This window comes from Mustela erminea, chromosome 9, assembly GCF_009829155.1.
Source record: "Mustela erminea isolate mMusErm1 chromosome 9, mMusErm1.Pri, whole genome shotgun sequence".
Taxonomy (NCBI): Eukaryota; Metazoa; Chordata; class Mammalia; order Carnivora; family Mustelidae; genus Mustela; species Mustela erminea.
Window position 1 is genome coordinate 16,205,706 of NC_045622.1, and position 12,240 is coordinate 16,217,945.

At 40.0% G+C, this 12,240-nt stretch overlaps 1 protein-coding gene across 4 annotated transcripts in view; it reads left to right on the forward strand.

Moving 5' to 3' along the window:
• ARHGEF12 (Rho guanine nucleotide exchange factor 12) overlaps nt 1–12,240 on the forward strand; it is a 141,909-nt gene that overhangs the window by 119,706 nt on the left and 9,963 nt on the right. For all 4 annotated transcript variants that reach the window (XM_032360035.1, XM_032360037.1, XM_032360039.1 and 1 more), the window contains 7 exons: nt 484–569; nt 2,711–2,836; nt 4,488–4,602; nt 6,139–6,239; nt 9,540–9,617; nt 11,115–11,190; nt 11,728–11,895. In XM_032360035.1, the coding sequence (XP_032215926.1) occupies nt 484–569; nt 2,711–2,836; nt 4,488–4,602; nt 6,139–6,239; nt 9,540–9,617; nt 11,115–11,190; nt 11,728–11,895 (750 nt within the window). The remainder of the gene's footprint in view (nt 1–483; nt 570–2,710; nt 2,837–4,487; nt 4,603–6,138; nt 6,240–9,539; nt 9,618–11,114; nt 11,191–11,727; nt 11,896–12,240) is intronic.

Consider the following 12,240-nt stretch of genomic DNA (forward strand, 5'->3'; position numbering starts at 1 on the left):
GGATGCCGTCACCACCTGCCAACACCTGCCTACCAAATTGGTGCCTTTTATGTCTTTGTGGGTGATCTTGGGCTTCACCAGCATGCGTTGACAAGTTCAGGTTGATTATATCCACTGCCTGTGCACATAAACATTTTGAGAGTAACAGTGGACAGAATCACCTGTTCTAGTCAGATTTCTTTAGGAGCATAGTTATAATGGGGTCTTGAAGTTAAATGCGTATTTGACGTAGCTATACTGTATGTAATGTGCTGGTTTCCACGTTGTTTTATGCTTTGGCATCTGTTTTTCAGATAGAGCTCACAGATATCTGTATACATAAGAATTGTGTTCAGATTTGTATTTAAAGAGATTAGAGGCAGCTAAACTACTATGAAAATCCTTTTTTTGGAAAATTTTGGTTTCTCAGTACAGACAGTAATGCAGACCAAAATGGGTGTATGCTTAATTATTTTTCCATTGTCTCCCCCGCCCCTCGCTTAGTTGGATTGAATGAGCAAATGAAGGCTGTTCGAAAGAGGAATGAGACCTCAGTTATTGATCAGATTGGGGAAGACTTGCTGATCTGGGTAAGGAAATTGGCTATTTCATTTTAATGTTTCTATAGACACTGGAAGATCAGATTCAGGGTTGAGTAACTAATCTTTCCAAATATGCAAACTCATCCATTTTGCAAAGCTACTGTAAAGATGAAAGGGGTCTAAGTATGTATTCTTGGAGTTAGTATCGTTTTTCGTTAATATTTTTTAATAAGTGCTCGTTCGAACTAAGTTCTCTTTTTTCATCAAATTCAGGATATTAATCTCTGTGTTTTAATGAATAGAGAGTGAAATGAATCTTGATAAAAATAACTTAACTAACATAGAATTTTCACTGTCTTCTCTTGTCCAAATTTCAGAATTCTGCTGTAAAACATTAAACAGTTGTAGATCCAGAGCTACCATCACAAAAGTAGGAAAGTGAGAAGTACTTAATCTTTTTCACAGTGTAAGGAAAGAGCTCCAAGACTGCCATAGCTGTTTGTCCCATTCTGTTCTCTCTGACTGTTTGAGAATGTACCCTGCGGTGTGTACACTGTTCAAGGTGCTTGGGAGATGGTGGCAATCACAGCGGACATGGCAGGAGCCACGTGCCTGGGTGGCACTTAGAACCAGCAGGAAGACAGTCATTGGTCCCTTCATGTGTGATAAGAGTTAAAGAAAGGGAGAGTGCAGGTTCTTATGGGAAAATACAATAGAGAGACCCACACTAGGACGTATAGAAAATTTTCCCAGGGGAAAGTGGGTCTGATCCAAAACAAAAAATTTTTTTAAAGATTTTATTTATTTATTTATTTGACACAGAGAGAGATCACAAGTCGGCAGAGAGACAGGCAGAGGGGGCGGGGGAAGCAGGCTTTCTGCCAAGCAGAGAGCCTGATGTGGGGCTCGATCCCAGGACCCTGAGATCATGACCTGAGCTGAAGGCAGAAGCTTAACCCGAGGCACCCAGGTGCCCCGGTTTGATCCAAAATTTTAATGAAAGTACTGTAGTTAAGGCTGTGAGTAATGGTGAAGCATATGACATAGTTCTCAGAAAGTTAACACAGGTTGCACAGGAACTGTTCAGATATGCCCACGGAAATTGACTTCATTATGCAGATTGCTTGAGGAAATGCCACAGATTTTGGTAACTGTACAATGATAACTTTTTATAAGATAGAATACTAGAAAATTGACGAAAACAGTGTTCAAAATACTTCTTTCATTGATGTTAAGATTATGGCTGAGAATCTGCTAATCACATAGGAGATCTTCTCTCAGCCTCATAGGAAGGATCTAGGGATCACAGTCCACTCTCATCTTGCATTTTTTTGGCTTTCCAAGGCATCTTCTCGAGGCCCGTCTGGCATTATTGTTATTAAGGAGTTTTAACTTCCTTAAAAAGCCTAGCTTACTCTATGGCTACTTGGTGATAGTGTGGCTCATTTTGTTTCTTGATCTCAGCATAGCAGTGAAAGTTGTAACTGAGTTCTCTTTGGTGGGTAGCACGCTACTCAACTTGAAATAGATTTTTTTTTTAAAGATTTATCTATCTATCCTTTTTCGAGAGAGGGAGAGCATGAGTGGGGTGAGGGGGAGAGAGAGAGAATCTTGAGTAGACTCTGCACTGAGCATGGAGCCTGACTTGGATCTTGATCCCAGGACCCTGAGATCATGAGTTGACCCAAAACCAAGAGTTGGATACTCAACCGACTGAGCCACCCAGGTGACCCTGAAACAGAAAATCTGTAGTATGATACAGTAAAGCATCAATTAGAATCCCACTGATTTTCTTCGTGGAGCTGTTAGTAACTTTTGTGAAGCTGTCAGATTCTAAGAAAATCAAATATTAATCTCAGTCCTTAAGCCTTTTGTGTCTCCTATTCACCCAGTGTTAACTTTTCTTTTGTTTAATTTAGAAGAGGTCTAGACTGGAGAGGTAATTAGTTGTGGGAGGCTGTGAGCAGGAAAACATTGGAATGTGATCAGAAAAGGTCTGGTTGTGTCAGCATCTGACCTTCTTAATGGAAAAACATTGATAGTTCACAGAGATAAGTAGGTCTCCGTTTCTTGTCACTTGAGAGCACTTAGTGGAATATTGAAAGGATCATGGTTGTCTCTCACTTTGCCTGGCCTTAGATAAGCTCAGTCTGCCATTCTTTGTTGTGTTCTTTGCATTCTTGGCACAGTTCAGTGGACCAGGGGAGGACAAGTTGAAGCACGCTGCTGCTACCTTTTGCAGTAACCAACCTTTCGCCCTGGAAATGATCAAGTCTCGTCAGAAAAAGGATTCTCGATTCCAGACCTTTGTGCAAGTGAGTTGAGTGAGTCATGAAAGAAAAAAAAAGAACTTTTTTTTTTTTTTTTAATCAGATAGAGAATAAACTGGGGGAATTCTAAGACTAAGATTCTTACAAGGATTATGTTAACCCTCTTTAAAGCCATACGTTAGCTCTTAAAATTCCTGGAGAGTATAAGGGTTATTTTGCAATGGTAAATAATAAAGAGTATATGTCAGGGTTAAAATACTTGACAGAGAAGTCCGCCTTGCCGTGGAGATACTGTCAGGAAATGCCCCATGTAAGCTGTTACAATAATGTGGTCAGAACATGAGAATGGGCTCATAACTAGCCTGGAGAAGAGTGTGCCAGCAGTCATGCTTATTGAGGTGTACGTATTGGTATCTATCAAGGGTCAGTAAACTGTGGCCCACAGTTCCTATCCAGCCTCTTGCCTGTTTTTGTGGGGTTTTATTGGAAGACAGTGTAGTAAGTTTTTACTGTGGTAGAACAAGTTACCACAAATGTAGCAACTTAATGCAAACGTATTATGTCACAGTTCTTGTGGTTTAGAGGTATAGATACTGTTTGACTGGGTCCTCCCTTCATGCCTGCACCGGGCTGAAAGGAAGGGGTCAGCTGGAGCTGCAGTTCCCCTCTGAGACTTGGGGTCCTCTTCTAAGCTCCCCGGTAGTTCACAGATTTCATGTCCTTGTAAGTGTATAAACAAGACGGCTGTCTTGTCGTTGGCTGGAAACTGCTCTCAGCTCCTAGAGAATGTCCGTATCTCTCTCACGCGGCCCTGCAGGCAGTTTACAAGAGAGTCATTTCCTTTCTCACAAGCCAGAAGGATTGTGTCTCTCTGGCAGCTTTCTTGTGAGGACTCCTCTCATTAAGTTAGACTCACCTAGGAAACACTTTCCTTTCTGATCAACACAGAGTTAACTGATAGTAACCTAATCAGATGAGTGATAACCTATCATGTTCACAGGTTCTGTCCACATTCCGGGGGAGGTGATTATACAGGGCGTGTCCACTGGAGAGTGGGAATCAAGAAGGCCATCTCAGAACTCTTCACTGCACACGGCCACGTTCATTCATTTACTTACTGTCTGTGGCTGTCTTCGTGCTAAAACAGCAGAGCTGAGTAGTTGTGACAAAGATGTATGGCATGCAAAGCCTCAAGTATTTATTGCCTGGTACTTTACTAAAGTTTGCAGACCCCCTGTTAGAGATGAGCTGGGGTACATCCAGCCTAATAATCCGTTGTACCTCCTTGGAATGGCAAGTAACAAATCAGCCGACTAACTTTTGGTAGGAATGCCAATCAGAGGAAAATGAATATGTGAAGATAAAACTGTGTTATCTCAAGCAAGCAGTTCTTAGCGTTGGTTATGGATGTTCTCAATTTTTGCTTAGACAGATAAGAAAGAAGCCACTGGCTTAGTGATAAAGGCTCCCCACCCCCATTATGTGAGTAAAGGAGAAAGCAGAAATATAGGGGGGCCATGGTATACCTTACTGTTTTAAGTCTTGATTTAAGCCTTGATTAAGTTTTAAGTCTTGATTTAAGTCTTCTTTTAAGTCAGAACGGTTGTAGACCCATCCGTGAGGAATAGACGGCATGTGATGGGTAACTATAGTCCTAATAAGGATCACAAATTCACTTATTTTATTTTAATTTTAGGATGCTGAGAGTAATCCTCTGTGTCGTCGTCTGCAGCTGAAGGATATCATTCCTACCCAAATGCAGAGGCTTACCAAGTACCCTCTTCTGTTGGATAATATTGCCAAATACACAGGTATTGTATTCTCACTGAAATTAAAAAGCTTAGGAACAAAACAGAAAACCCCATGTCCTGCTAAATAATCTCTCGCTGCATCCCGGTGCTGAAGGGTTCAATTTCCAGAGTCTGGCAGCATTTTCTAAAAAGATCCAATCTAGTCTTCATGAGGCTGTTTGATTTAATGTGCTCCATTAGAAGCACATTAAATACAGCGTTTGACAAACTACGAATCATGGGCCAAATCTGGCTTATCACCTATTTTTGTAAAAAAGTTTGGTTGGAACATAGTCATGTTCATTGGTTAATAAATTGTCCCTGACTGCTTTTCCCCTATAACGAGGAGAATTAAGTAGTTGTGGTGGAGAGCAATTTAGTTCCTCAGGGGCGCCGTGTTGGCTCTCTGGCACTTTCCAGACTAAGTGCACGTTGTGTATGGTTCTTCCTATAGCGTATAGGAATGTCATGTTTGCTTTGAAGAAGTCTTATCCTGGCTGCAGAGCTGCTCTGTGTCTGTATATGCGCTTCATTAAGCCCGACCAGCATGTGTCACCCCGCTCTCCTGTTTCGAACTGGGAAATGAATCCGAGTTTCTCAGCTGCGCTTCAGGGTCTCATACTCAGTTCTCATTCATAATTTAATCCAATCAAACTCCTGTTTCTTACACCTGAGAATTTGAAAATACTCATACACATTAATTTTTATACTTTAATATACCTGTTGAATAGAGGTAGGCTGCTGTTCAGAGGATTGTAGTTTTAAATATTCTAGTTTTGGCATTCTTTACGTTGTAGGCCTCAGCGTAATCTCAACACATTCTGGTGAATTTCATCTTTTAATGATACAAATGCTATAAATCTATTTTCTTTCCTTAAATGTAATCTCAGGGGGCATGTGGGTAGCTCACTTGGTTAAGTGTTTGCCTTCAGCTCAGGTCATGATCCCAGGGTCCTGGGATCAAGCCCTGCACTGGGCTCCTTGCTCAGAGAGGAGTCTGCTTCTCCCTCTCCTTCTGCTCCTCATGCTGCTCTCTCTCTCTCTCTCTCAAATAAATAAATAAAGTAATGTAATCTCAAGTTCAAAGAGACTTATTCTGGAGTTCTTTTGAATCATTAAAAAATTACTGCTTATCAGGTCCACTAGACATAATCACATAGGCTCTGCATCAGGAGAGATTCTAGGTGGAGAAGGGGCCCCATTCATGTAAGTTATAATGTGAATGAGACCCACTCTCTGGGGGTCTGGTACTTGACTTAAAGCCTAGCTTCTTGAACTTGGGATTCTATACAATGGCTTCTTTTTAAAGATGAGTATTTGTGTGTTAATGTACTGTCATAAGATGTCTCATCTGTCCAAAGATTATCTGAATTGGGATTCTGCCATAGATTTTAACCCCGTATAAAAATATTCAAGGTCATAGTATATTCTTCTAACTGGTGACATAAAATGATATCTCACGTACATGTATATTTATATTTATGTTCCTTTCTAATTTCCTTTGTTTTACATCTGGATTCCGCCTCCACCCCTGCCCCACCCTGCTGCCATGCTCAGAATTGCCAATGGAAAGGGAGAAGGTGAAGAAAGCTGCAGATCACTGTCGTCAGATCTTAAATTATGTAAATCAGGCTGTCAAGGAGGCAGAAAACAAACAGGTAAGAAGGGGGAAAACAAGAAGATACAGGGTAGCATACTGAGAGTATTAAGTTAGTATTAACATAGTGAGAGTATTAAGTTAGCAATAAGTTAGTACTAAGTTAGTATTAAGTTTAGTGTTAAGTTAAGTAAGTCACTGGAATCTGTGAAATAATCATTAAATTACCGTTACATGATTGACAGGTGGGGCATTTGGTAGCTGTTCATGTAGTAGGTGGGTCCGGACCAATTTGTGTAGAGCATCAGACTTGTATTTGGCTTTTTGAGCATCTCCAGCTGCTTGTTTGCTCTCTCACTCGTCTACCCATTCAACAAATATTTCTAGAGCATCTGTATGGTGAGTGGGTCCTGAGTGCAGGACATAGGGTGCTTAAGTAAATAAAGTAAGTGCCCACACTGAGCTTATTTTCTAGCAGGATAGAAAGTATTGAGCAGATTTTAGTGCAAGTATTTTATGTGAGTTGTGATAGCTGCTATGAAGGAGAATTGGGGGACGCCAGGAAAAGATGTACCAGTGTGGGGGGTATGAGGCGAGCCTGGTTTGAGGATGTCAGGTGGTGGCCATTGGAGGAAGCTTTCTTCAGGAATTGACGTTTAAGCCAAGCTCTGAAAAATGAATGGAAATCAGAAGAATGTGGTAGGGAACAACCTTATAAGTAGAGGGAACAGCATATACAAAAGTCCTGGGGTAAAAAGGAAGCATGGCCTATTTGAGGAGCTGAAAGATTAGGTGAGTGTGGATCATGCCTAAAAACCATACTCAGAGTAGTGTGAAATGAGGTACAGTAGGTCAGGGATGAAGTCATACAGGGTCCTACTGTGGACAGTGTTAAAGATTTTGATGTTGAAAGCAGTAGGAATTCATTATAGACATTTAAGCAGAGTGGTGTGGTTTTTTTTTTGTTTTTTGTTTTTTTTTTTTTTTTTTTTTTGCCATTTAAGTACCACTCGCACCAGTCTATGGAGAATGGGTTGAAGGGGACAGAAAGGGGGTGAAAGAGCTCAGTCTAGTCTGTTGCAGCAGGTCAGGGCAGATGGTGGTGGCTCAAGAGACGCAAGAGTTGGAGAAGTCTTTAGAAGGTAATTGATAGGATGTGGTGACTGATTTAGAGAAGGATTTGAAGAGAAGTGTGATGGTAGCAATAAGTCCCAGCTCTCTGGCTTACACGTTTGGGTGGACGGGCTGAGGGAAGAAGCCCCAGATTTGTGGGGGCAGATGCAGAGTTAGGTTTTGGTTAGGAGGTGAAAATGTTGGTATGCATTTGGCTCTACGGATCCACCTGTAAGAGGACTGTGCCGAAGAGAAAAATGTAAGATTGTGAGCATATATACAAATAATGGGGTCCCTGGACCTGGATATAATTTCTTAGGAACCAAGTGATGACAGCTCTGTTGATGAGGCTGTGGGAAATCAGGAGCTTTCAGTGTGGTTTGGAGTGTAAAATGATAAAACCCCAGAATGCATTTTGTAGCTAAATTAAAAATGCACATATTCATACATCTGCCCTTTGACTCAGTGATTTTGTTCTAGTAATCTACCCAGGAGAAAGGGAGATCTGTGCTCACAGACTTGTATGTTTCTAGCGTAAAGCAACTGAGGGTATAGCCATAAACTAGGATAATAAATTCCAGCAATAAAAGGGAATGAACTACTGATAGACACAACACAATTGCATCTCACAAACGTGCTGAATGAAAGCAGACAAGTGGGTGTGTATATAGATACATAATTGTATCTCTGTGAACTTCTAGAACAGACTAATCAGTGGTGGGAAAAAAGGTCAGAAAAGTGGTTGTCACTGGGCATGTGGGAACAGATAGTGACTAGAAGAAGCATGAGGAAACGTTCTGTGGTGATGGTAATTCTTCGTGTCTTGCTAGGAGTTTGATTGCACAGGTGCATGCATATATGATAACTTGTTTCGGAAAGGTTCGCTTAAAATACATACAGTTCACTGTATGTAAATTTTATTTTAAAAACAACTGTTAATAAATATCGAACTCTTGTTAATGATCTGCACACTAAAATGTTTAAAGGTAAAGTGTGCTTCCATTTGTAAGTTATTTTGTAATGCATTCAAAATGTGTGGTGGATTGGTGGATAGCCAGAGGAATGAACAGACCTGTGACAAGAACAAATATATCAAATACGACCCAGAATGGAAGTGTGGGTGTATAGGTGCTCACTATACACTTTCAGACTTTTCTGTATACTTGGACATTTTTATAATCTTGGGGAAAATACACATACACTTAAATCTAATCGTTATTTCTTTAGAAATTTATCTTACAGGTGTATCTGCACATATCTATAAAAATATATGTTTTAAAACCATGCTATCCCAGTATTTATTTGTTATGGGAGAAGATTGGAAGTAACTTACATGTCCATCAGTAAAGTGTAGTTAGATAGACTGTAGTTCATTCATAGGGCTGAATGCCATATGCCACTTAAAGAGTGAGTTCTCTCTGTATGTGTTAATGTAGAGCAGTCGCCAAGATTTATCGAGAGATACACACATACACAGATGTGTATGTGATCGTCTTACCATATGAGTAGTACATGTATTAATATATTTTGCTATCCTATCTTTTTTAAAAGGATATATATGCACACAACATGTACAGAGACAAGTATACTTACATATATGCACATATTCTGTTTGCTTAGAATTTTTCTCATAAACTACCTAAGAAATGAGTATTAGGGATTGTTTCTTTAGAGAAAATTGAGGGTAGAGAGGCAAGAGGACAGGACTGGAGGGAGACTTCATTTTCACTGTGCACCTTATATTACTTTCCAAATTTTGTACCATGTCCATACTTACATATTCAAAACATAACCATAAGCTAAGTTAGAAGTCAGTGAATTTGAAAAGCAGATTGAGTAAGAACATCCAAAAAGGGAAGAGAAAGACTAAGAGGGTGTGATGTCTCCAAAGCCAGGGAAAGGGGGTGGTTTGATTAAGAGTGAGCTGTAGGGTGTCTGGGTGGTGCAGTTGGTTGAGTGCCAACTCTTGGTTTCAGCTCAGGTCGTGATCTCAGGGTCCCAGGATTGAGCTCCTTGTCAGGCTCCGTGCTCAGGGCAGAGTCTGCTTGAGCTTCTCTCTCCATCTCCCTCTGCTCCACCCGCCTTGTGCTCGCTCGCTCTTTCTCAAAGAAAGAAAGAGTTGTCAGTTATGTCTAGTGTTGCAGAGAGCTCTGTAAATAGCAGGTTAAAACATCGATCTGGGTCAGATGTATAGAAACCTCTGATATCCAAAGCAGTAACCTTGGCTCCACCTTATCTTAATTTTCAGCGTTTAGAAGACTATCAGCGTCGTCTGGATACCTCCAATCTGAAGTTGTCAGAGTACCCAAACGTGGAAGAGCTCAGGGTGAGAGATGGTCTAATCGCAATTTTAATAAAATGCAATTTACTAAATACCTGGCAGATTACTAACATCTCAGAGGGGCATCCATCAGCTGAAGAAGTTCTTCTATCATAGATTGTAGTTCTGATTCTGTTCTTCCTTTTTAACGCCTGGTCTTTGTGAAGATGACTTTAGTCTTTTATTAGAGGAATATTTTGTGTAAAACTAACTTTTTGTAACAGGAACTTGCAGGGGACTTAAGGAACGTTAGTTGTTTAATTTTGTTGTATTCTTATAGTTTGAATGAGAGTAGGGGTGCTTACTCTGGGAACTTTCCAGATTATTGAGTAAAACAAGGTAATAATTTTTTCATGAAGCTCTTCAAAAGCAGAAATGTTGAAACCATTACAGGAATGATAGTAAAGTATTTTGTAATTGCTATCTCTGTCATGTGGGGCTTTTATATTAAGGAACTACTTAGTATTTTCAGTCTTTTTTGTACTGTTTCAGTAGGTGGTTGTTTTGGTAGATTTATTTGGTGGCTAGTAAACTAGACTTTTTTTTTTTTTTTTTAAGATTTTATTTATTTATTTTAACAGAGATCACTGATCTCTGCTGAGCAGAGAGCCTGATATGGGTCTCGATCCCAGGACCCTGAGATCTTGACCTGAGCCAAAGGCAGAGTCTTACCCCACTGAGCCACCCAGGCGCCCCTAAACTAGAGTTTTATATGATATATAGCATCTTACCAAAAAGCATGCTTAATATGCTCAACCCCTTCACTTCCAGAAAATGAGATTTTTCTAGAGCTATCTACACTAAGAGATGATTCTTTGACTAAATTATTAGTTCTTGGGGGCGCCTGGGTGGCTCAGTCAGTTAAGCATCCATCTCTTGATCTCACCTCAGGTCATGATATCAGGGTCCTGAAATCAAGTCCCACATGGGGCTCTGTGCTTAGCAGGGAGTCTACTTAGGCTCTCTCCCTCATCCACTGCCCCTCCCCCCTCAAAGAAGAAATATATCTTTAAAAAAATTTTTTTTTAATATATGGAGCAAGGTTAATTACTGCCTGGACTTTTTCATGGGTACTATTCCTTAGAACTTTGTTTGGAACTAGAGCTTGGGACTCATAGGCCTCTTACAGATAAATAAGCTATGCACCATCCTCATTTAGTTGTTCATTGGAAAATTAGGGGACAGGCTGTGAATCTAGTGGCCGAATGTTTGCAGCTTCATTTTCATAGACAATTATCATGTATTTAGTGTGAGATTTAGAAGGCAGCACTCTTGAATGTTTTTCTACAAGATACCTCTAACTTAGGAAATTATATGCAGCTTACTGTAACTTGATCTATATTCCATATTCATTCCATATTCAATAGTTGGCAGATATACCAGTAATGATAGTGAAGGTAAATAGCTTCTTTCATATGAAGAATTTCTTGAAGAGACTCTCTGGAATATCCTGTCACTTAGTGCTTGGAAATAATTCGTGTGTAATTCTCTTTATTTTGGCAGAATTTGGATTTAACAAAAAGGAAGATGATTCATGAAGGGCCATTGGTCTGGAAGGTGAATCGAGATAAAACTATTGGTAGGTGTAATGTCCGTCAGTTTTGGGGAGAGTGGAGGAACTAAAGTTCCTTCAGGTAAAAGAGAAGAGACAGCCATTTATGGGTTTCAGTGATAGGAGTGAGTGGTGCTGCCCTGTTCTTTTTGCAGAAGATCTGCTTATGTTATTTTATTCTAGGTGAAGTGCATTAAATATTCACTGAGGGCCGAAGCAGAAAAGTTTGACATGATTTGGTCCTGTCTCCAGCATTCTTATATTCTAATGAGCTTTCTAATAAGCTTTCTTTTAAAACTCCATTTAAAACTATCTCTGGTGAGGAGTCATGGTTTTGGTGTTTTTTGTTTTTTTTAAAATTTCTTGTCAGTCACAGACTGACACTTTGGTGTGTTACAGTATAAAAATGAATTATTAAAAAATGAAACTAAGACAATAGCAAGCCAATCTTTAAAATGTATTAGATTTAACAGGAATAAATCTTCTCTGTCAAATTGGTATTAAAGTTTATAAAACACATCTCAGTGTCTATGCTAATCACCTTCTCCCCGCTTTGACTTCCAGATCTGTACACATTGCTGCTGGAAGACATTCTTGTATTGTTACAGAAGCAGGATGACAGACTGGTGTTAAGATGTCATAGCAAGATTCTGGCATCTACTGCTGACAGCAAACACACATTTAGCCCTGTCATTAAGTTGAATACAGTGCTGGTCCGACAAGTGGCAACAGGCAAGTATGTCCGAGGAGTGACAGCGACCTCGGGTTCATTGTGAAGTTGCACAAGATAGTCAGTATTGGTCAAATAGCCCGACCAGTGGACAAATGGAATGAAATGATTTATTGCTTAGAAAGTAAATTAAGAGTTTATACCCCCCCTAAAAAGAGTTTATACCCCCAAATTATTTGGGAAGCCTGGCTTCTCCGAGCAGTTTTCTGCATTGGAAAATTTCCTGCATGCTCCTTTGATCTTTATTCCTTAGTCAGATCATGGACAGGTACCAAGGAAGATGGTGAACTGAGAGATAATCTAAATGAAAAGGCTTTCCTTAGAGTTGTATGTTTTTTGATTTGTGA